Below are 24527 nucleotides of genomic sequence, written 5' to 3'. Positions count from 1 at the left end.
TAAGGCATCCTAATCTTATTCAGCTTCATTGCATGGGATTGATGTCGTGTTTACAGTTTAAATAAACCACTGTGTTACTTTATTTTTACACGACACCTGCTGTTTGGAGGAAAAAGTCAGGTCATATTCTTTACTCTGTTCATCCATTGAGCCGGTTCGCCTGTGGGAATGGTGGAAGGAGAGCAGGACTGTTAATCTGTTCTTGCTATTTGGACTGTTCATACTTTCAAAACGGTACCTGTTTTTTAATGGTGTGTGAAGCACATACCTATAAAATGTTTTGTTGATCAGTGATGTTCTCGAGTAAAAGCAACATCACTTACACACACACACACACACACACACACACACACACACACACACACACACACACACACACACACACACATCCTGCTTCATCTACAGCTGTTGTCTGAGTTTCTCTAAGGCTGAGCTGTGTGCTCAGATGTGTTTGTGGGTGTGTAGTCCCCAGTTTCAGCCTGAGACCGGCACTGACACAGAGAGCAGGTGTAATTTCCCCTGCACTAAAACCCCAACAAGTGGCACCAGGGGAGAGAGGAGCATATTACAAGTTCAAGCGGCTATGCTCCCCTTTACCACAGAGAGCTACAAGCTCTCCTGACCTGTGACCAGGCATAGCCCCATATATTTGTGTGTGTGTGTGTGTGTGTGTGTGTGTGTGTGTGTGTGTATAAACACGTTGAGGGAGGCTCAGGGGTGTCGGAGCTACCTCGCTGTTTCTTTCATAGTGTAAAACGTTTATTAGGGTCTGGACCTGTTTGGGGGGCCGCAGGGCAATATTATTCCACATGTTCCAAGTGAGAATTGAGAGTGTGTGTGTGTGTGTGTGTGTGTGTGTGTGTGTGTGTGTGTGTGTGCGCGCGCGTGTCTGCGTGTGTGTGTATTTACTGTACAACTTTTAGATAACCAGCTCTATATAGAGGCAAGTTAGAAGGTGAACAGGTTTGGTAAATATATCAAATACCTCTGTAATAAAACCTGCTGTAAACCAGTGAACACAGTTTGACCTTTAACCTCCTGCTCCCTAAATCACAGTGGTACACAGTATGTAGACCACATGGTCCCTGCTGATTAATTCTGCAGTGGACCATAAGGAGGAAATATGCTCTCTTAAACTCAAGCTTTTTGTTCCATGAGGGCTGCCATAGTGGTTGGATTATTTCTTCTATGCATGGACAGAAAAAAAGAATATTCAAGTAACTGACCATTAAACCCTTCTCACAAACATTAATTGCCCAATCAAAGCTTAGCAACCGTAACCAGGCACAGCAGGCCTGTCAAGCTGGATTTCTCTGCATACTAAAGCAGTGTGGATTGGGCTGTTGTAAGGACAATACTCGATATAGTTTGGAAGTTTGTATCTTTTCCACTAGGTTTTCCCGAGACCAAAACTAATTGAGCAAAAGTGGAAAGAACCGATTAAACAGTGCGTTAGTCTGCTTTTAGGACAGTGCAACTGTTACCATGCACAGCTACTACCTGTTAAAACACGGCAGCTGGAAACATTTACAAGTCAGCCAGACACTGCATTTTCAATCAACTAATGGACACAATGTAAGGTAGCATTAATTAAGCTAATAAAATCAACTTGCTACCTAATCTACTAGCTAACAACTGTCACAACTGTCCGCAGCTAGAAATGTAAAAGGCTGCTATTTTTTCTGAAGATAAAAACAACTACAAACTGCCATTGTTATCACTGTAAACTGCATGTGAGCTGTTTGAGAACGGAGGGCTTGACAAGTTTAAGGCAAGCTTATTGATATCGCTCCATTCAGACATGAAGCAATTTAAAGTGCTTTACAGAGGCATAGAAATTCATTAAAATGAGATATTAAGAAGAAATATAAATGACATTCTGAAGAAAGAAAAAGTCAGAAACAAAAGTGTAATCTGGAAAAGCCTCTTGTGTTTCAGAAGAAAAGATTTCAACTCCCTTTAGGATTTTCAAGAGCAGATATACACTTTGAAAACAAAATGTCTAAAAATGCTAAATATACGATCTATTTCATCTCCACTTGATCAGAAGAGTTCCTTCTCTTGTCATCTACAGCTATGTTTTGTAAAACAGAGAGCTGTCATAGGACAGAATAATTTGACAAGCCTTTGTCAGTCCTACAGGTCTGTCTGTGGCGGTGAACGGTGAACCGAGATAATTGGTGGCTGTCATCTCTCCTCTGAAGGGCACTGCTGCCTATTAATACAGTGTCATGATAAATTAGCCCAAATAAAACCCTACACACAGCGGTGAATGATAAACCTCTGTCTGTGTGAACGTATGCGGGTACATGTGCTCTTGGATATTTGCTCGAGTGAGTTTGCCTCATTAATTTCTGGTAACCAAATCTCCATTAGGTGTGAATGAATGACCGAGAAGAGCCAACTAGGGCAAGGTAGAGGACTGGACTGATGCGCAGAGGGGAAAAAAAAATCATGTGAGATGAAGGGAGGAGAAAAGTATGGGTGAAGAGAGGGCTGGAAGGAGGAGTGGGGGCGGGGGGCTCGGTTGCTCATCTATTACATTGCACAGCGGCCCAGGGGTCGGCTTCAGCAAGACTGATTCAGAGCTATTGGGTTTGGACTCCATCTCCCATAAATCCTGGCATGTGACGCTGATGGATGTGGGCCATAAAGCCTCCTGCTCTGACATGTGGAGAGCAACATGGAGAACCATGGGAAAATGTGAGTGCTCCAGGTTAATGTCAACGAGGCCTGGGAGTGAAGAGGGGATGATGGAGGGAAGGAAAGACAGGGACAGCCAGAGATCAGAGGTGTGCAGACGGGGATTGAGGAGATTGAGCGGGCCGAGAGCAGAATTTGAAAAAGCAGAGCGTTTGTGGTAACACTGTGAAAGAGTTTGCTGTGACATTCGCAGTAACTCATCCTCCTGGTTTAAAATCATATTACTTAGAGTGCAGTAATTAGCCCCGTCCTGTTTGCAAAACATAAAAACATGTAAATACTTTTTAATACTCTCCTATCCACAGGTTGATAATAAGCTGCATGGCTACATCACAATGTTCAGCTGAAGTGTTAGAGTTGTTTTGTATAGTGTTTATGCTTATTTTGTTATTGTGTGACTCTGTGATGCGTGACCAAGATGAATATATCTAATTAAAAAAAGTCATGTGATTATAATAGGCCCAACTACAGGAACTGCCGACCTGGCTAGACAGGAAATGGAGACATGTACACTTCCTCATTAACAGAAGCCCATTTGAGCCATAAAGCACCATCCCAATACGCACAAGGAAAATGCTCTGATTAGAGGGGTGGAGGGGCAATACTGCCCTAATGAAGGCTTCCCCCACAGTCATTTATGATATTGGTATGGGTAGTATGGTGACTGGGCCTATGGGAGGAGCTGACTTACTGATGGACGTGAGCTAGCAGATGCAGTATATTTGTATGGATGGGAGAGTTGAGAGGGCCAGGGGAATGCATATCCACAACTCATTTGGAGGAGTCAGTTTTACTAGGTTGTGGCTAATGGAGATGAGCTTGTGTTAAGCGCCAGGGGAGACGCACATTTTACATAAAACCAAAAGAGGTCTGAGTGCCATGAGGGTGTGTGTTTGTGTTTGTGTGTTTACTTTATTCTGCCATTTTTTTTTTATAAAAGCTTTCGCTATCTAACGGAGAAAGAAATGATTGACAATGACATCACTTATCATTAGCATTTTTGTTCTTTAAATTTACATTTTAATGAATTGATAAATGATAAAAAAAATACATTGTGTTTGGTTTAATCTTGCAGAGAAAGACTTCAGTCAAGATTGTGTTTGGAGGGTAATCTGCATTTTTTTGTGCCTCAGTTACTCAAAGGGCGAACTCAAATTCCTTCTGTCTGACAAATACACGCAAATTACCAATCTTTGCAAAGTTTTTCAGCCTTTCAAAGGATTTTAACAATGAGTTTTGGGAGAGTTGGAAAGTGGTATGTTTTTATTAGCACCGCCTTGTGTAGAAATAGCTATTATGTGGTCCGGATAATGGGATTTACATCGTATTTATGAGGCTTTATTTTTTTGACCTGTGGTATTGTGCGTGCCTTACTCTCATTATGGTGTTTTGTAAATAGCCTGGCGTTCTGACTTTGCCATTTTGGTGATGGTATTGCTCTATAAACTTGTAGTAAATGCATTGGCAGTCGCTGAATGAGTACCACTTTTGAGTCAGAAAAATACAAGTTGTGTAAATTGGAAAAAAAAAGCCTATGAAGGAAAAATAAAGACACACATAAACATAGATTTTAAACCCTTACCAATGCCTTAGACAAATCTTAGAATAAACTAATTCCCTCCCCACTACAGTATCCTCCTCTCAGCTTCCTAATTTCTCACTTTTTCTTGTCCCACCCCTCATTTCTCCCCCCCACCATCACCGCAGGAGCTACCTGAGGCCCTTGTGTCCACCTCATTCATCACCTGGGTTTGATTCCTCTGCTTCGAGAGAGAGAGAGAGAGAGAGAGAGAGAGAGAGAGAGAGAGAGAGAGAGAGAGAGAGAGAGAAAAGAGTTGAGGAGGAAGAGTAAAGAGTCATAACAAACCCTGCTCTGTTCTCTCTCTTTCTTCTCTACCTCCCTTCCTTCAGTGTGTGAGGGAGAGATGAATGCAGCCAGTGGAATTAATTGCACTCTGTTACTGAAGATCAGCAAGTTTGCACTGTTGGCGTGCTGATCTGCCATATGGCTGCCCACTAGGTGAACACTTTGATTAATGTTGCCCACTCCCCATTTTTTCCCCACTAATATTTGATTCTGATAACTGAAACTCGGCTCCTCATTCTGCGTCTCTCCATCTTCAGCGCTCACTCTCCCCCTGTTTCCCTTTTGTTCAGTGTTTTTTCTCTGCTCACCTGAGCCATCTGTACTTGCAGCTAAAGTTTAGTTTCCAGTCTCGCCCCTCTCTTTCGTTGTTGTTTTTCTACAAGCTTCGCTTACAAAGTTTTTGCGCGATGTGGCATTGTGGCAGTGTGGAGAATCGGTGAGATTAGAGGGAGGAAGAAAGGCCAGAGTGTTTGTGTAAGAGAGAGGTTTGGAGCTATGGGTACGCGTCCTTCGCTGTTGATTAGGCCCCTGGTGTGTTGAGTGTTTCTCTATTAGCCTCCTCTGCCTCTCGTATTCTACTGTGCGCAGTGACTACTCTGTAGCCCAGAGGTCTTAGACACACACACACACACACACACACACACACACACACACACACACACACACACACACACACACACACACACACACACACACACACACACACACACACACACACACACACACACACACACACACACACACACAAGCCATGCACACAGTCAGATAGGACTCTGTGCTGGGGTCCAGGCAGTAACAAGGAGGTGAACAGATGCTGGAGTCACAATATCAATAGGGCTGACTGTAGGTAATAATACCTTAGCAGGGTTCAGCCATGAGACAGCGCTAACTAGAGAGGCAACTCTCAGGTGGAGCATTCGCTATCTGCAAATCACACCCCGTGTGTGTGTGTGTGTGTGTGTGTGTGTGTGTGTGTGTGTGTGTGTGAGTGCGTGCATGTGTGTTTGTGGGTGCACATACTCCCATTACATGTAAGAGAGAGCACCTGTTTTTTCTGCAGGGGTGCATTGGGATGGTGTCAGTGCCATCATCAGCTCTGAGATAAAACGTTCACACCTAAGGTCAGAAGTTGAAGTTTCTTTTTTTTTTTTTTTTTTTTTTCCTGCTATAATGAGGCAGCAATACAGAACACTATGCAGACATCTATGCTGAAAGATCTATTACAATCACGCGGGTGCTTTGTTTTCCCTCTGTTTTATGGCCTGTTCTTGCTGCTTGTCTATTTTGGTCATCCTCAGTCTTGTTAAGTGCTGCCATTCTCCAGTGTTTGGATGTGGCCCAGAGGGCCCTTAGTGAGACCAGGGGCTGTGAATGAGCTGCGAGCCCCAGCCAGGGGGTGCCCACGGTAGGCTGCCAGCCCCATTAAATCTCCCTGATTACCTGGGGTGGCTGCGGTGTGATGGGGGTGTTACCAAGGTGGGGGGCTCTCCAAAGAGGCTGATTGAGATGCAAATGGCGGCCATAACTCAGAGGTAATGCAGACCTGAGCACCCTTTGCCTCGTCCGTTCTTGCTCCCCTCACTCTCTCATCACTCCCCATTTACTCCAGCATAGGAGGAGGGACTGTTATTGTCTCAGGATAAAGTTAGATATTGATCATAGGAGGAGAGAAAGACTGTGTTCGGGCGAGGGCTGAGAAGAAACAGAAACTTTGAAAATCGATTGTGGATTTGATTAAGGTTAACAAAAATACCAAACACTACTAGAACATTTCTCATAATCGTGTATTTGATGGCATTAACCCAAATATAGACTCACCTAAAGATAGTCTGAAGTCTGCTTCTGTTTCTTTAAAAGAACAGATGGACACAATAAAGTGCGCGGGACTCTGGGCTTGCCAGTAGAAAGGTGGAATGAACAGGGGAGGAGGAGGGGAGGAGTAATTGCACAGTCCTTTGCTGAATTGTTCTGTGGATGCAAATTTAAATCCCTCCTATTATTTTAATAATCTGCCTTTTACTGCTTGTGCTCGGATCATTTGTTTGCAAACCAGGTTATTTGGAGAGGGAGGCTCGGGGGTAATTTCATGCTTTGGAGCATTTATATCTATAACTTAATGAGGAGAGGGCCTGTTGTTTCCTGGTAATACACTGCTAAAGGGGAGCAAACTTTTTATTCTCCGTTTAGGGTACTGTTAGAGGGCAATAACGTGGGATTACTCTGATGGAATTAAGGAGCAAACTGAGGAGAGACCTAATGCAGCTTTGGGTGGTAGACTAAACTTAATACTGATGTTTTATTCAAGTTTTTTAAGTTCATGGGATGTACCAATGGAGATGGGCTCTCACATTTGTCCATCATAATAAGCTTACACAGATTTCTTGAAAGATTTCTTCAGATTTAAGCATCCTCCATCCCCAGCTGGCGCCAAAGTGGGCCCAGTCTGTTTTTACCCTCATGTGCATTTTCTTTTCTTTCTCAATAATCTAAACCTTTATAAAATGTGAATGCAACATGTTGTCTGTGCAGCAGTTCAGAAAATTCGGATATTTCTCCTGCTTATTATCACTCAGTTTGTGCCGGGACAAGATGTCAGCCTAGTGGTCCAGCTTGAACTCAATTTAACACAACCTTAATACATTTAGCTCAGAGACAAAAGGTAGACTTGCTGTCTACAGAAAGCAGCACACAGTCTTGTGAGATGATCGGGATTGCTAATGTAGTTACTTTCCTTCCGCGGAGCCAAAGACATTGTGGGATGGAGTGATGGCGGGAGAAGGTGTGTGTCCACGTCCTCTTCTTCCCCTTTTCTTCCTCCCCGCTGTCATTCCTCCGCTCCTCCGGTCCCTTGTGAAGGACTCTTCTTCCATTAAATTGAATCAGACTGCATGAATTAAAGCAATAATTCAATTTGTTTACAAGGCGTCATTTATTCTCTGTCATGCTGGGGCTCCGTTGACAATCTGTGGCTTGATGACCCTCGACCTTTGCTGAGTTCACATGATGCGTTTATTACATTTTTCAACGAGTCGTTCAGGCTATTATCAGGCGACAAGGGGCTAAAGATGCATGATGAGAATCTCATTATTTAAATCTGTGTAACATTTTAACAGGCAAAACTGCATGACCTTATCAACAGACAGCATAGATCATGTAAATGGTGCTTGAACAACTGCACTTGGTTATAATGAATGTGCTTATGAATCTGAACATTACAACAATAACAACAGTGACAATCATAATAAACTTCATGTTGGATGGCACCGTTATCCTTTTGGCCCCTTCCTTTATTTCCCCTGTATAGATACATTTTGTCTCAGGTCACTCTTCTATTTATTTATTTGTTCCACTTGTAATGATAACACAGTATCACGACTGTGTGATTTCATACAAGAGAGAAGAAAAAGGCACAATCTATTGTATTTCCAGACTAAACTATTGTGACAGTGGAAAATAGTAAGCAGTTTATAATATTGCCAAACAAAAGAGCTTTTAATCAAAGTGCACACCAGACCCTGCGGAGTGTAAAACTCCCTCATCAAAAGGCCTATTATACACTTACTCACATCAAAGGCCTCCACGTTTCCTAATTGCCAGATTCTTTTCTTATTCAATTATGTTATGCTTATGTTTTTATAAAGCTGATACAAAAAGGGCTTGGGTATAACCAAATCAAAGGGGCTTAATTTATTATGTCTGTACAGCGATGTGTGTTCACTACAACAGTGTACATTTGTGTAAATGCGTGCATCTCTGCCAGTGTTTTTGGTGCTCTACCAGGCCTCGGGATACCGAGATGATACAAAGCATTTCAGGAGAAATTAAACAGTGTAAAACTGGCTGGTTTAGATAAAGCAATCACATTACTGCTGCACTTGAAAAGAACACATTATTTTGTACTTGAGAGACAGGAGCTTTATTGCTGACACTCCCAAATAGAAAGTTGTATATACAATATAAGTGCACAGGGTCTAGGAGTTTTTCTCCATCTTTATTGTTATCTAACCACAACGTAATCAGCATCTAAGTCGGCTTGTGCCGTTCAGCCAGGCGCTAAAGTCCCTGTGCAGAATTGCAAAATAAGTTGGATGTAAATATGTAATTGCCCGTGCTTATTCTGAGATCTGAAATATTAGGGGGCAATATGGATCGCATTAAAATCCTGGTTGTTAGGGGTATCGGTTACACTCAAGACATGCAGGAAAATGTGCACTGTCTGCGAATCTGGCGGAGATAGAGTGGGCAAGATGAGGGGGGAGATAGGAGCAGGAGAGGGTGAGGAAATGGAGAGGAAGAGACAGAGAGGAAGAGGAGAGTGAGATGAAAATCTCTTGATGTCTTTCTGAGAACATAGACACATTATTTAAATCTCCATCACTTTTTAATGTAAATCTGATCAGGCTCTGGCTGCCCTGGATGAAGGAGGGGAGAAGTGAAGTAGAGGCAGAAATGGAGACACGTGCACACACTGGTAGATACAGAAAGACAGAGGACGACACTGTTAGGATTGAAAGCGGAATGTTTCCATCTTACTTCACACTTCACCCTTTATAGAACACAAATGCACACAAAACACTTTTAAATATATATATATATTTTTTTTTTTTTAAAGTGTTTTGTGTCTTATGCCTTAATGAAAAAACAGTCACACAGTCTTTCTTTGTGCATGTTTGTATATATGGGTGCATGTGTAAGTTTGTATGTGTGTATGCGTGTGTGTGTGTGTGTGTGTGTGTGTGTGTGTGTGTGTGTGTGTGTGTGTGTGTGTGTGTGTGTGTTTGTGTGTTTGTGTGGAATCTGATATCTGCCTCAGGCCCCATGGCCCTGGTCTGTCTGCATCCGAAAAGCAAACTCTGCAATTATGATGACCGCCCTGTCCTTTTCATTTCCCATCTCCGTCTCTCTCTCTCTCTCTCTTTCTCTCTCTCTCTCTCTCTTTCTCTCTCTCTTTCTCTTTCTCTCTCTCTCTGTCTGTCTGTCTGTCTTGGGCTCTGTCGCTCTCTTTCCTTCTCCTTTCCTCGTTCTCTGACCCGTCTGTTTCTTTTGAAAGGTAAATAGTTCTTCAATAACGGGGTTGATTACCTCAAACTTCAAAACCAAATTGCGCTGTTTTTTGTATGCAATCCCTGCACCTCACAAATACGCATGCTTTTAAGATTGATTCATATTTTTTTTGGAACAACCTCATTATTGCTTCAATTGTACTGTTTAGGAGACAAAAGACAATGTATGTGTATGTTTGTAATTCAAATTTAACAAAAATGATATACATTGTAATATAAAACATTTTAAAGTTACATTTCTAAAACATCAGTAAGTTTATTCATATCTGCATCATTTTTATATTACTTTGTCAGTTTTTGTTGAATTTGATCATTACAATTATATTCTCTTTACAAGAGTTTTCTGACTTACAATGTGCTCTGAAAAATATATATCATGTAGTTTATTCAATCACTCTAGTATTGTCTGTTGTACTGAAGCTGTTGTATGCTGTCACTTCACGACATTACAGGAAAAAATGGCACTCTTTTACTTCACTAAATTTATTTGACAATTAAAGTTAGCAGTTTCATTACAAATAAAGACTTTAAAAGGCCATAATGACCATCTTTAATTTAAACATCTCTTTGAAGAAAATTAAATTCCACAGCAGTATATAAAGTACCTTAAATTGCTTCACCTCTACGAGCTATTTCATTCAAATTCTGCGTATGCAGAAATGCAATCAGACAGGCATTTTTTTTTTGTGTATGTTAATTTGAAGAACATATCACTGCTAGTATTTAATTTGTCATTTTTTAATAGAAGCTTTGGAATGGATTAATTATATGTTGTCGGATTGTTTCTTTTACTCAATTAAATTCAATAGATACTTTCTGTCTTTAATTATTTCTTTGTTCAAGTCCCTTCTCCTGTTTTTCTCAGGATTATTAGTGTTTCACTTAAGCCTCTCCATGACTCCTTGTCAGGTCTGAGTGAGTGATTAACTGATTGAAGTGCTTACTAATTAATGCATTTCATTAATTACGGTTATTAATGCTGTGTTTACTAACATGCCCTGCCCTTAGTATGTCGCTGAGCGCAAATGTCAGCAAGTACTTAACCGAGGCCTGGCCTTTTCCTCCCTGTGTGCATGTGTGTCAGGTGCTCCCTGATGTCCATGTTAAGAGTATCAGCACGTATGTGCCTCATTCTTCATGTTTCTCATCTGGAAAATCATCCCATGTCCTTCCTTCACCTTTCCCATATCTGCCCCTGCAATTGCTTGATTTGTAACTTGATTTCAGGAAAGGGAAAACCTGTAGATTATCCAGCTTTCATTAGGGGGGAAAAACCCAGTCCGTGTCAGAGAAAGAAGAAATCAATTTAATACAGACTTAACTGGAGGAAATTGCATATTCTGCCTGTATGTGCTGAACAGGCACTTTCTCTTCCTCACCAGAGACCTGCCTCCCTATTAATTGCAGTGTGTGTGCACGTCAGTGAGTAAGTCGATGTGTATGCCGCGTGCATTTGTTTGTTTGTGTGTGTTTGTGTTTATAATGTGCAGACTGTGTGCATTCATTTGTGTGTTAGGTGCTCGAACGCATGTTGCCTGAGTGTGTATTCGGTCTCTTTGTCTGTGTGTGGAGGTCAGTTCTCAGACCTGTGGTAGGGCACCCAGCCAGATGTGTCTGTTTCTTTATTTGCGGTGTGCATGTGCATTCACTGCACGTGGTGTGTGTCCATATTTCTTTGTTGGTGTATGGCGCGTGCATAAGCACAGGCGCATGTGACTTAGCCAGGTGGAGAGGAGATTGGTTGGTATTTATGAACAAACGTCATAATTGTGACAGGATGATATACGACCTGCACATTCCACAGTTTCCCCCCACCTTCCTTTTCTCTTTTTCTTTTTGCTAAAAATATATATCTATGATATGAGTCTTAAAAGCTGATGACCAATTTAGTGCGGTGTGTTGCGGACAAGGTCATAGAGATCTGAGTTCCTCGGTGTTCCTCCCTCCGAGGCCTGTTCTAATCTACGGAGCAAGAAGAGGGACTCAAAGTCATTTCTCTAATTGCTTTTATAAGGTGCCCTTTTCACATGGTGTCTTCGCTGCTCATTCACTTTCATCGCCATTACAACACCTTACCTCCGCACCTGCTGTTTAAGATATGTCCACGTAATATTGCTGTCTCTTTATATTGATATTAGGTATCTCATATTCACAGGGAATGATAGAAACTACTTCAAAACATAGGAGTAGGACACTTTTTGTCTTTGCCTCCTCACGCTTTCACCATTCCACTCCATGTCTGGTGTGTTAACCGGGGTCTACAGGGTAAGTGTTTTGTATATACAGGGGTACTTTTGATTCCTTAAGTGTTGCCCCTGCATTGGTGATCTATAAGGGCCGCTGAGGTGGTGAGCAGCACAAGGTGAGGGAAGATGGAAACAGGGGTTAAAGTATGAGAGTGAGGGCTGAGAAGGATAAGGGGAGAGGGGGGATGAGATTGAGCCTAGTGCATTAAGACAGTGTATTATTTGGCGGTTCCACTTGCTTGCGTCCATTAGGGGTGGCTGCTGTGCTATTAAAGGGGTCAGCGAAGTGTGTGTACCGGTGTGCGTGTGGGTGAGTATGCTTACATGTGTGTGTTTTGAGAGTTAGTAGAGTGGTCCAGTGTCTTATTGAACAGGACGGGGCTCCCCTGCTCTAATACTTCATCATTTGATTGGATTGGATGGCCCCAGTTATAATTGTATTAGAGCGCTTCCCCCTCTATCCTCCACTCCTTCGCCATCTTTCTCCACAGCAGTGACCACATGTCATTCCCCAATACGCGTGGGAAACACCAGGAGAGACAAGGAGAACCTCTGCAGTGGCCAACTTCCTCCACTCACTCAAGCAGAGATTAACTATTTTTCTCCATCCTTGGTCCCTCCTATCTTCTTCTGAAAGTCATAAAGGTCATTGTCATGTTACAGAAAGCTGCTCCCTTTTGTTGATGGCTGGAGGTGCGGGTGGAAGTTGAGAGGTGGAGAAAGGAGCGGAAGACGGAGGCATCAGATGCCCACGTTATCTTTGTGGTGACCTTGCTGATACCAGCTCTGAACATGCGCCTCCTTTGCGAATGTGCAGTCATGAGGACGCACAGTTTGCCGCAGTTTCTAGTTTTCAAGCTGCAAAGCTTATTTACATGTTTTTCATTCATAATTAGCCTTTTGCTTTTAGATAGAGCAATAGGTTGTGTGTAGCTGGGGGCGGTAAGCTCTGTCACCCCGAGCCGAGCTCTTTGGTGTTGCATACTCAGCGATTGCTCCAGAGTTAACCAGAGAGGCTTCGCTGCCTCTCACTTTTCCTTCGCCCTTGAAGAGACCAGGAGTTGTCAGGGTCCTCATAAAAACCCTGAACGATTGCGTCTGTGCGTTCTCCTTGTCTTTTTTCCCCCCTTTTTTTTTCTTCTTCTCCTTCCAAAACCTGGCCATCTGTCTAATTGTTCACCTCCATCGCTTTAATGCTTTTTACATGCTTTTTCCCCCTCTTTCCAGGCAATAAACTTTATTTTCTTCGCAAGACTTCAATCTGCGGGGGGAGGGTAGGCGGGCGGGCAAGCAGGCTGCTCACCTTCTCCCTGCTGGATTTGCTCCAGTGGCCCCCCTTCAACCCCCCTCTATCCTCCCTCTGGTCTCCCATTACTCCATCTCTCCTTCCCTTTTCCTCCATGTCTCCAGCGAAGGGGATATGTGTTCGTCAAGCTGACACCTGCTCTCATCTTCTCTGCTGGTCATACACGCATAGAGAGCTTTCCTGTTGAGGAGGCCTTATAGTGACCTGCTAATTATCGCACTGCTGCCTGCTCTGACCTTGTTTGGAAGTAATGCTTAATTTTTCTCAGTAAAATGAGCAACTGAAGACTTTTCCTTGCGCACATATTTATCATACCATAAAGTTTTCTCCTTATCGTCCTCGTGCATAAATATCTGGTGACAAAATATTTATTTTAACCCTATTTCACCTAACCTGCATTTCTGTGTATGTGTACTGCGTGAAAGTGTCAAAGAGTTTAAATGCATATTGCACATACACGTCATTAAATTAGACAGTTGTCTCCTCTCACCTGTGATTACTGCTGTGTGCAGATCATATAAGCAGGTACCCTATAATCATATCTATAATAGCCATAATCAGCCCTTTAATGCTCTGTAATAGCATCCGTATAATGGTATAGAGTGGCATCAAGAGAATAATTCAGGCATAGATAATGGTGTGATAGCGTGGTTTTACCCTTGAGTCACAACATTGAATTTGTTGTGTGCGTGTGTGGGGCCGTGCGTGTGCCTGTGTATGCATGTATAAACACACCCTGGGGCAGTTAAGGTGTCTGTAAAATGCCTGAAGAATCACATTTCCATCAGAAGGTGCTCTTAACCCTTTCTTGTTTTCTTTGTGCTCACTGCTCCATGGAGCGTCCTTGCTGTGAGTGTCATGTATACTTAGCTCTGCGGAGAGAGAGACGCAGAGGAAAGACGTTCCCATATGACGCCCACAGACAGGAGATCAGATCAGTGGAAAAGGCTGACGGGAGCAGCAGCAGCGGCAGCAGCAGCGGCGATTATGGTGGTGGTGGCGGATGGAGAGCTGAACGCTCTTCCGGTGTGTAATGTGAGCTGACAGTGTTCCTCAGGGAGGGTGGGCGGGACGAAGGAGAGTGGTAGCTCTCAGGAATACCTGGTGCTACCGGAGCATCCCTCATGCTCTGGTCTCCGGGTTCTACCTGCTCTGTCTCAGTTCACGCTGCATGCATTTGTGCTAACGTATGCCAAGGTCCCACGTGAGCTCATATGTTGTAGGTAGATTGAACCTCGATTGTCCTGTGCTAATAAAGAGGAGGAAAAAGAAGAGATGGAGGAAAGAAAAAGACAGATAGGAAATCATATGGAGACACAAAGACGGTTGTATGATGTTATTAAACAGATATGCTCCTTCAGGCCTGCATGCGTCTCTGCCGAGGCCTTTGCCCTGCAGCAGAATGCTACAGTGGGATGGAGAGGATGATGAATATTTAGCCTGTCTTCTGCAGTGTGTAAATGCAGCTATGCATTCACTTCTTAAGTCATTTATCTTTCTCTGCTCCTGTCCTATCCCCACCCTGTCTCCCAACATATGGTGTGAGATGAGCCACACATACACTCACAAACACACACTGAGAACACAACCTACAAAGATCCTTAGGAGTCTTCAAACAGGACTGCAGCTGGAACCAGCGTTGTTCTTGCAGGATTTTTACCAGTTTGAATAAAAGTAAGAGTCGAGTCGAGTCGAGTCCGGACGGAAACAATAATAAACACGGTGAATAAAAAAAAAATAAAGAGCTGCAACAGAAGAGGGATCCCTCTTCCAGGATGGACAGATATGCAATAGATGTCATGTGTACCATTCACACACAAGGAGATCTTTAGATTTAGGGAGGTGATGTGAATCATCACATTTTTTTTTAACAGAATGCAACGGCAGGGCTTTTTAACTGTTGAACTTGGACTTCATCATAACTGTTTTTATTGCAGGCAATGACAATAATTCATAAAATATGAATAATGGTGGTTTTCCTGTTGCTTTGCTGTTTCTGCTGGTTGTTACAGTCATACTTTTGTGTTTTCTGTCTCAACAGCACAAAGCAAGAGTAGAAGCCATGATGTGCAACCTTGCCTCTCTCCGCAGTGTCAGGGAGTTTGCTGAGTCTTTCAAGGCCAAGAAACTGTGAGTATAAACCAAATTATTAATTTTCTAAACGTGCTTTCTCATCCTTTCTGATATTTCCTGTATTTTACACAACTTTTAGGATCAGAAAGAAGACTTACAAAACTCAGAGAGATTGTTTCTCAGTTTCATACTGAAATAGATTCCATTTATAATCGTCACCTCCTGTCAATGCTGTATTTGAGGTAGGGTCAAAGTTCATTTCAGCTGACATTTGGCCACAAAACCTCACAGCCAATCAGGGAAACATGAGCTGGTATTGCTCATACAGTTGCTCTGCGATGGAAAATTAACCCGCGCCCTCCATTCTGCCAGAAATACACCTGTTGAATCAGTTTTTTACAAAATTATTAAACAACAGCGAAGTCTATTGTTAATAAATAATGGCAGAGCTAGTCTTAAAATGGTTTGTGAATCAAATGTATGGCAGCACGCCCAAATAACAAACTTGACACGGTCTCTCAGTTGTTCAACTATTAAGTAGCTACCAACTTTACTTTCAACTGTGAGGCTTTTTTCAGATTTACAGGCATAAAGAAACATAATGTATAAAACATGGAGACTAAACAGTGTCTCTTATTTAGGGACAATCCCCTGTATTCATTACTACTATTATGCCATACTTAAAGGACATCTATAATGCTAGTGATGGACACCATATGGACAATGCCCCAGGAGTAAGCGTGTGTATTTGTGTCGATTTGCTTGACATTGGTCGAACACACTTTATGGCACTTTATTTTGTGGTGGTCAGCTTTTACAGCATGTGTCTTGCGTCCCGCGGTCGGTCGTACTGTTGCTATTTTGGGGTCATGAAGTCTGTCATCCATACTGCTCATCCACCCTCAGGTCTCCAGGCAGGGGAGTGTGTGTTTGTGTGTGTGTGAAGGGGGGGAGTGTCGGTGTCAAGGGAGCCCCTTGGGGAGAGGCAGGGCAGTCATCGCCCGTAGCAGCCCTGGGGCAGGGTATGGTCATCCAGGACACGTGTCTTGGGTCACAGCCAAACCTCACGGTGGCTTCCCTCGCTCTGTGTCCTATAGTTCCCTCCTAACTCTTACATACATCCCTCCCACCCACGCCGAAGTATACTGTCCTCCCATTAACTTCACTGTTCCTGAATTCCTCTCCTGGTTTAGTGTTTTTGCATATTCCTTTTAACAAATTGTTTATCTGCCACAGTTTCTCTTTCTTTCTCCCGCTCTCATGTTGTCTCCCAGTCTCTCTGTCTGTGTCGCTCTCTCTCTACCTCGGTATTTTGGCAAGGTTGTATTTCTTCATTAGCCGTGCTGTTGGGGGGGAGTGGAGGACTCCCAGGGGATGTCAGAGTACATTAATTCTCATCAGAAGGCGAACAGAGCAGAGTGGAGGCTGGGAGCTCTGAGCTGTGAATGGCACTGGGCAGCTGTCTGAGTCTACCACCACTCTATTACTGCACGTATGTCTTCAGGCATAACACACACAGCAGCGGCAAACACAACACGCACATACATGTGCATACATGTGCATACATGCACAGACGCACACAGACGATTCTACGTGTAGATACACACACACACACACACACACACACACACACACACACACACACACACATACACACACACACACACACATACACACAGGTTTGTAAACACACACACACACACACACACACACACACACACACACACACACACACACACACACACACACACACACACACACACACACACACACACACACACACACACACGCTCATACACACAATAATGCTCCTGCAGCGTGTCATTGACAGGTGAAATGTAATCAGAGTCTTTTTCTTTTCCTTCTCTCGTTTCTCACTCCCTTGCTTTTAAGTGCTTTAGTCAGTGGCTTTCACGCTGCTTTGTGTTCCATTGACCCCGATTCTGCTTTAATTGCCTGTCCTTTGAAATGAAATTACCTGGATATTGATATTGTTGAATGCAGTGCAATTTCATTGGGATGTAATTGATGGAGGACAGTGCTGACAGAATGCCCTAATACAATTTCTACTGAACGGTCCATAATTAACACATGCAATTTGCTTTCAACTGTGATTTTTTTTTTCTTCTTACTGCATTTATCCTGTTCTAATTCCAAGCATATTATATGTAATATTTGATTTGTAAAAATGAATTCAAGCCAGATCACTGGTCCACAGTTCCTTCATCCGCTTGTGCTATGGTCGCCGTCAGACTGCTATTTTCAGACTTTACAGGTATTTACGTCTTTAGATATGTGTCAGGATGAGGGGTGTTCACATATCTATACGTGTGTTGCCAGTGCCAGTTTCCCTGTTGCGGATAAAGTGCAGTGTTAATGACCCGCAGTTTGAGCCCAGCTCACACAGGCAATCTCTTCCTGCTGGCCCACATTATCATAAAGGTCAGGGGTCACACCCAGGAGGGTTATTTAAAGTAAATATATAAACTGATGTCTCCCTGTTTGGTAGTTAACACCCTCGTTTGACCAGCGCTGAGATTGCACAGTGCGCACAGTGTTGTGTGAGGTCTTAATGTGGAGAGAGGGACTGTGGTATTCGGCAATAGGCCTATTAAAGACATTCATTAGACCTGCGCTTATGAGAGAGGGACTAACTGGTGGGCAGTTGAATTAACAGGCCTTTTACATTACAAGCAGACTCGCCAGAGGCCCATCGGAGCTGCGTAGGGGAAATTGCTCTACTGACCAGAGGAAAGTTGGTTTATGTGAGTTTTTGATCAGAAATTTGTGATATATTTTGAATGACGTACTGTTTTTTTGTATCTTCTGTCTTTACAGTGTAAGGTCACAACATTTAAATCTTAAAGACAGGTGTAACTGACAAGGGTTAGTTTAAAACAGCAGCTACAGCGAAAGGTTGAACAGTAAGGTCAGGAGTTCATGCTTGTGGTGTTATTGTGAAGCCAGTACTTTGGGGACAGAGCCAAGAGTTTTGCCTTGTGTTGTACAATGTTACTGTACTTCACACTCTATTAGACAGGGGAACACTGGGGCAAAAACAACCAGTGTGTTTAACTCAGAGCAAAAATTGACACCACAGCAACTTTTACTCTTTCTATCTTGTTTTATCAGGTTTAAGTGGAGGTTACAGAGGTCATTTATTTACAGATGTTTTTTTCTTCTAAGCCGTCAAGTCAGACTTCCTCACCTTGTTGTATTTTGGGAGAAAATTTGAATATCTCACTTGCTCATGTGTGCTCTGTTGATAATATGCTGAGGTCGGCATTCTTTAAGTTGACTTGTGCCTAGGTTTGTGCTCTTTAATGAACCTTGTGTGTTCAGAGGCCTGAAGGTGATCGTACAGTACACTACTATGTAATAGCATGGGATGGCTCATTATAGCAAGGCATAACAATTCACACATTAATTTTCCAGCATCCAGTTTTTAATTAATCCAGTAGGCAGTCTTAAACACAGGGTACACAAATTGCCTTCGGCCTCATAATTAATTCTAATGGAAGAAATTAAAAATTGGTGGGGTGTGTTTGGATTGTTCGGCTGTGTTACTGTGGTTTTGAGCTCGCTGGAGCGACGCTGTCACCGACAAGGATCTCTCGCTGCCCTGACCAATCCGGCAATCTCCTCTCCCCGCCACACGAGCAGGGAGTGTTACTCACTCGCCCACACAAAGTCTGCAAGAATGGAAATGCTTTGCATGTCTGCGTGTGCTAAAGAAACTGCTTTTTTAATGTTCCCTGAATAAAGTCACTTGCTTTTTATATCATGACTTGTGTGTGCATTTCTTTTGATCTGCTCTGCTCCGCTTCCCAAGTCGATGTGTTGGTAGGTTTGGTTACTCGGAGTAGTTACACAGAGCCTGTATCAACACCCATTACCTCCACCACCCTTGTGTGTTGAAATGGTCCAAGATTGCTTTTCAATGTGTTGTTGCTCTTGGACTCCAGCCAGCTGTATTCAGTATCTACAATACCTGTGTAGCTATAGGGAGTTGCACTGGAAACCTCTGTATCAAATCAGCATTACTGATGGTGTGTCTCTGTAGACCTCTAAAGTCTACCACACTCTGGAATCAGACACCCTGTTTCCTCTCTCTGTTTTCACTTTTACTATTTTTTTCTTTTAATTTCCTCTCTCTGTCTCTTATTTCCTCTTCTTCAGCCTAACATGATATGAAAATCCACCTTTTTTGCAGTGTCTTCTTTGTTTTCACTTCACAATAAATTAGACATGTTTTATTTTCTGCTCTCCTCCTCCCACAGGCCCCTGCACATTCTGGTGTGTAATGCAGCAGTTTGCACTCAGCCCTGGAGCCTGACCGAAGATGACCTGGAGTCCACCTTCCAGATCTGCCATCTAGGTCACTTCCTGCTGGTGCAGTGCCTACAGGATGTGCTGCGTCGTTCGTCACCCGCCCGTGTTGTGGTTGTATCCTCTGAATCCCACAGGTAAACACAACAATTGAGGCAGGTTGAGTAGTTTTGTATTAGTGTATCAGCATTGTAAAATCCAGCTCTACAGCAGATAGGGCTTCATATTGAAAGCTTTTTTCCAAATATAATAAGCATGACCTGTGCATTCTTTGAGATAGAATGCTTATCATCCTAATTAATTATTAATAAGAATGGATAATTAAATTTTTACAATTAATGCAGCTTTATATTTAATAATCAGTGTTTTGGGGAGTTTCTTGTAAACAATTAAAGTTAATTCTTATATTCAGTGTTATTTCACAGACTTTACTGTCTGTATGCTTGAGATCTTATTAAGATATTGAAAGAATTTCATTCTTTGTAGAACTCCTGTAAACCAGATTTTTTTTTTTACAATTTGAATTGTGCATAGATTACATCTATGTTTTCTTGCCAGTAATCTTCATTGGCCTGTGCTGGCGTAGTGCTGAGTATATTTTTGTGTCAAAACCATTGGCAGGAATGCGATTCGTAATACATCTGTGTGTGTGTGTGTGTGTGTGTGTGTGTGTGTGTGTGTGTGCACGAGACAAACAAATCTAACAATCATTAAATATCAGCTCCATAGTGTGACTAAATGGAAAAAGACTCCACAGGTGTACTACGTTCAAGCAGAATGGTTCATGCAACATATATGAAAATCATGATAATGCCAGACCAACTCCAAGTTGTGATTACCTTATCCTTGTGCCCAGGGCAATGTGTTTGCCTTAAAATACATTATATTATTACAGCGTGTCATCTCGGATACCTTTCTTATGTCTCTGGGTTTGGACAGACAGTGTGTTGACTTTTACTGCTAAATAGTACAAAATAATCATGAATATTGGATATTTTGATAAAAACAAAAAAAACAAACTGATTTGTCCTCCAATCATTTTGTCTAGTCTATAAACAGAATAAGCAGTGTTTTTCTACAATTCTACAAATATTTGTACTCAATGTGACCTTAAATATCTTCCAACACTGTGGCCATATACTGTACTTGTTGCACACAGGTTGCCAAAAAAGAAAACAAACTTTGTTGCCTGTGAGCACCACACTGTTGTATACCCTGTATTCCCAGCATTCACAGTTGAGCTGTGTGTGGGTTTTAGTGGCATTGAACGATGACATGCGATTGCAATCAAACGAGCACCCCTCGCTTCACCGCCCCTTCCAAGTGTGTAAGAGAATCTATGGTGAAAAACAAACTTGGTAAAACTGCAAAAGGCTCTCTCTATAGACAGTGTTTGGTTTGTCCATTCTGGGCTAAAAACATGGCGGCGCAACTTAGGGAGCTCTGTGGAAAAGGACCCTGTCAACCCTTTCCAGCCCTTCAACTCCAATCATGCTGTTATATAGCTGGTACACTGGCAAGTTTTCCTACAAACTGACTGATAAGACTTTGTGTATTGTCAAACATGACAGCCTCACTCACTGAAACGCATTCCCTTCCACATACTGTCACTATGAATTAAATGTATCATCAGCATGATGGATGGATTTATAAGCTAAAATTCACTTTGATCAAGTATCTGCTCCTTTCTGTCTGACCCCCTGACTCGGCCCCTTTCTCTCTTCTTTTTCCTCCTCCTGCCATCTATTGTTCTTTACATCTGTCATTCTGTTAAGCGACTCTACTCGTGGTTTTCCTGCCATACAGCAGACAAGCATGACGTCATGCAGTCATCTGTGAACCCAGGCCCTGAGCCATGTGTTTCAGAGTCAGTCAGTGTCTGTGTGCCACATTGATCCTGGCTTCAGTCAGTCAGACGGCCAAGCAGTGATTGATTGGAGCTCAGCAGAGTGACCTGAGACAAGGGGAACATACGCAGAGTTATTCTAGCAGATCAAACAGCGGCACTATTACAGGGGCCCTCATATGAGTTATGTTATACAGACTGCCATGCATGAGTGGACAGGAGCAGCGGAAGGGGATGGTTTGACACTCAGATTCACTTGAGGTCACACTGGTATTACAAGCTGTAGGAAAAATAAGAGGAAGAGAGAGAAGGGAAAGCTTATTGAAAGAAAGTATGTCATGAAAGGAGTATTGACAGCATTTGATTGATGCAATACTTGCCTACGCAGTAAGAACAGTGAGCTCAAACAAGTTTTGGTAGTGTAAAAACGGTCAGGGTGCCACTGAAACAGTCAAAATGTGTATGATTTATACAGATTGCCAAGGCCAAGAACGGTCAGGTATTCTACTCTCTCCTTCTCTGCCTCCCCAATACATATACTCACCTTTCCTTCTCTCCTCTACAATCAGCAGTGGCTTTAACCCCTTCAAAGAGGGCTAAAGCAGAACCAGAGAGACCCAGTTACACACTAACACAGACCAGAGCGAGGGGAAGAAGGAGCAAAAATAGACAATATCTCGTATTACATCTTCCATTCTGTCCACCTCATTCCAAACCTATATTACATCCACTGAAGTCGCTCCCTTTTTTGTTTGTGTTATTTTCAGTTTCCGCTGATTTCCCGTTTATTCACTTAGCCCCCCCGTCACAAGCAGTGTGTGACCCTTGAACTGGCAGCATATTGTATTCCCTAAGCTCCTTGTCTGCTGGTAAAGCATTGACCTATAAGGGACAGGAATGGGAAAGATGGACACACAAGTAATGGCTGGACACTTTATCAGTTTCCACCACAGGGGCTTACTGTGGAATTGACCCAATACAGGTTTACTTTACCCTGGTACTGCATCAGATCTGTGCGACCAAGGGGAGATAATATCCTTAATGAAATTACCTCTGATAGATTAAGCTGCAGCTCCGGCAAACATACTTTTATGTACACAATACATGTTTGTTAACAAAAATCTCTCTATTTCATTATGTTAGTGTGCTTGGCCAGGTAATGCATTGATTGCAATATCACTGCAAAGCCTCATTCAATTGTAACAAGGCACGACGTCAGTGTATCGTGTGAACAAATTTGGGGGAAAAAAAAATTACATTTGCTGCTCAGGCAATTGATTTATAAACCTCTACTTGCTAAAGTAGTTACGAAGTTGCAGCACATGAAATGAAAAGCCTGCAGATGTTGTAATTTAGCCAAGCAAGGATGTTGCGGAAGGCGACAGTAAACAAGAGGCAGCGAGCTTGTAAAATCACAACAAGGAAACCAGGTGACATTTTGATTGGTTGTTTTCTAATGACTGGATTAATATGTAGGATGTGTTCCGCTGGTTTTGGAGCCTATCTCTCTCCTCTCTCACACACATAAATACACAGAGTGTGGTTTTCGTGTCCGTGTATTGTGATGTTATTTTGTGACTGCACAATAACACATCGAGTAGTGTAATGTTTAAGGGGCCTTGTCAAACATCTGGAGTTTAACAGCTCTGTCGCAGGCAATTAAAGAACATCATGTCACATCTTTGATTTGTATGCAGCCAGCACCACACATCTGCCGGTAGAAAGCCTACACACAGTTCAACACACACACACACACACACACACACACACACACATACACACACACACACACACACACACACACACACACACACACACACACACACACACACACACACACACACACACTCTCACACTCGCACTCTAACTATTCTTAATGTGAACTATCTTCCAGGTTCACAGACCTGTTAGACTCATGTGGCAAGATGGACTTGGCCCTGTTGTCTCCGCCAAAGAAGGATTACTGGTCCATACTGGCTTACAACCGGGCCAAACTCTGCAACATCCTCTTCAGCAACGAGCTCCACCGCCGACTCTCGCCTCATGGTGTCACCTCCAACGCAGTGCATCCTGGGAACATGATGTACACCTCCATTCACCGGAGCTGGTGGCTGATGACTTTTCTCTTCACACTGGCCAGACCTTTCACCAAGTCTATGGTAAGGCAGAAACACAGCTTTTAACATATGATGTTGGTAACGTCCAGAATGGATTGGTTAACATTTTATGACTTTTCACTCCATGAAAGGTGCTCTGTAGCAAGTTTGTGAATTCACCACACTCTGTTACTGTCCTCTGTTTACTGACTCTGAGCCCTTACTGCACCTTTATATTTGTCTTGGCACGTTCGTGTTAGAGAGAACAGGAAAAGGATGGAGAGGGGTTGATCTGCTGAGGGCTCAGGGAGAGAGTCTGGGTTTCATAGATGGAGAGATATTCTGCGGTTTGTGTTCCTCTTCCTCCTGTCACTGTTTATTTAACTCTGAAAGACCCTTTTCCTATCCTCTGACCATGGTAGGTTATATTCCAGATCCAGTAGAGTGCGACTAATAGGTTACAGTAAATGTCTTTGCTCCTATGTACTCTAAATACGAAAATAATAAGCTCTCTGTCGTATATGTTTTTACCATACACCTCACGCCCATCAGGAGAACATATTGCCAGAATTTTTCAGATGCATTATCTCAAGGTCTGAGTCATATTAGAAGACTGACTAAATGTTTTGCACAGACCTGTCTGAGAGCCAAGATACTGTGAAGACATTATGTCCCCAAAGGCTGTCTTTGTGAAACACAAAGCAAGGCCAGGTGCTATACCAGAGGGATCTGTTGTTTTTATCTGTTTACAAGTTTAATTTTGAAACACCTGTAAAACTAGATCCCCTCAGAGAATTGACACTCCACCGGGATGGCAACCGGTGGAAGTTAGCTTAGCGTACCCCTGTGACCCTCCTGGTCAGGTCATTCTCTGGTAAAGAAGGAATAAATACACAGCTTTATTATGTATAAGTAATTGGGCTCAATTCAACACACAGCATTGTCTGTAGACCCAAACCTCTGCACAGGGGCTTTACCTTATACTTTTCTGGAGTTAC

General features: G+C 42.7%; 1 protein-coding gene across 1 annotated transcript in view; it reads left to right on the top strand.

Annotated features, from left to right (window-relative positions):
* wwox (WW domain containing oxidoreductase) overlaps positions 1 to 24527 on the top strand; it is a 133055-nt gene that overhangs the window by 21275 nt on the left and 87253 nt on the right. Inside the window, exons 6-8 of the mRNA XM_069162474.1 lie at positions 15227 to 15315; positions 19539 to 19724; positions 23328 to 23592. Of these exons, the coding sequence (XP_069018575.1) occupies positions 15227 to 15315; positions 19539 to 19724; positions 23328 to 23592 (540 nt within the window). The remainder of the gene's footprint in view (positions 1 to 15226; positions 15316 to 19538; positions 19725 to 23327; positions 23593 to 24527) is intronic.

The sequence above is a fragment of the Embiotoca jacksoni genome, unplaced genomic scaffold (assembly GCF_022577435.1).
Source record: "Embiotoca jacksoni isolate LCO1_2020_lvr unplaced genomic scaffold, fEmbJac1.0.p SCAF_3, whole genome shotgun sequence".
NCBI lineage: Eukaryota > Metazoa > Chordata > Actinopteri > Embiotocidae > Embiotoca > Embiotoca jacksoni.
The sequence above is the reverse complement of the archived record's forward strand: the minus strand, read 5'-3'. Positions and strand labels throughout refer to the sequence as shown.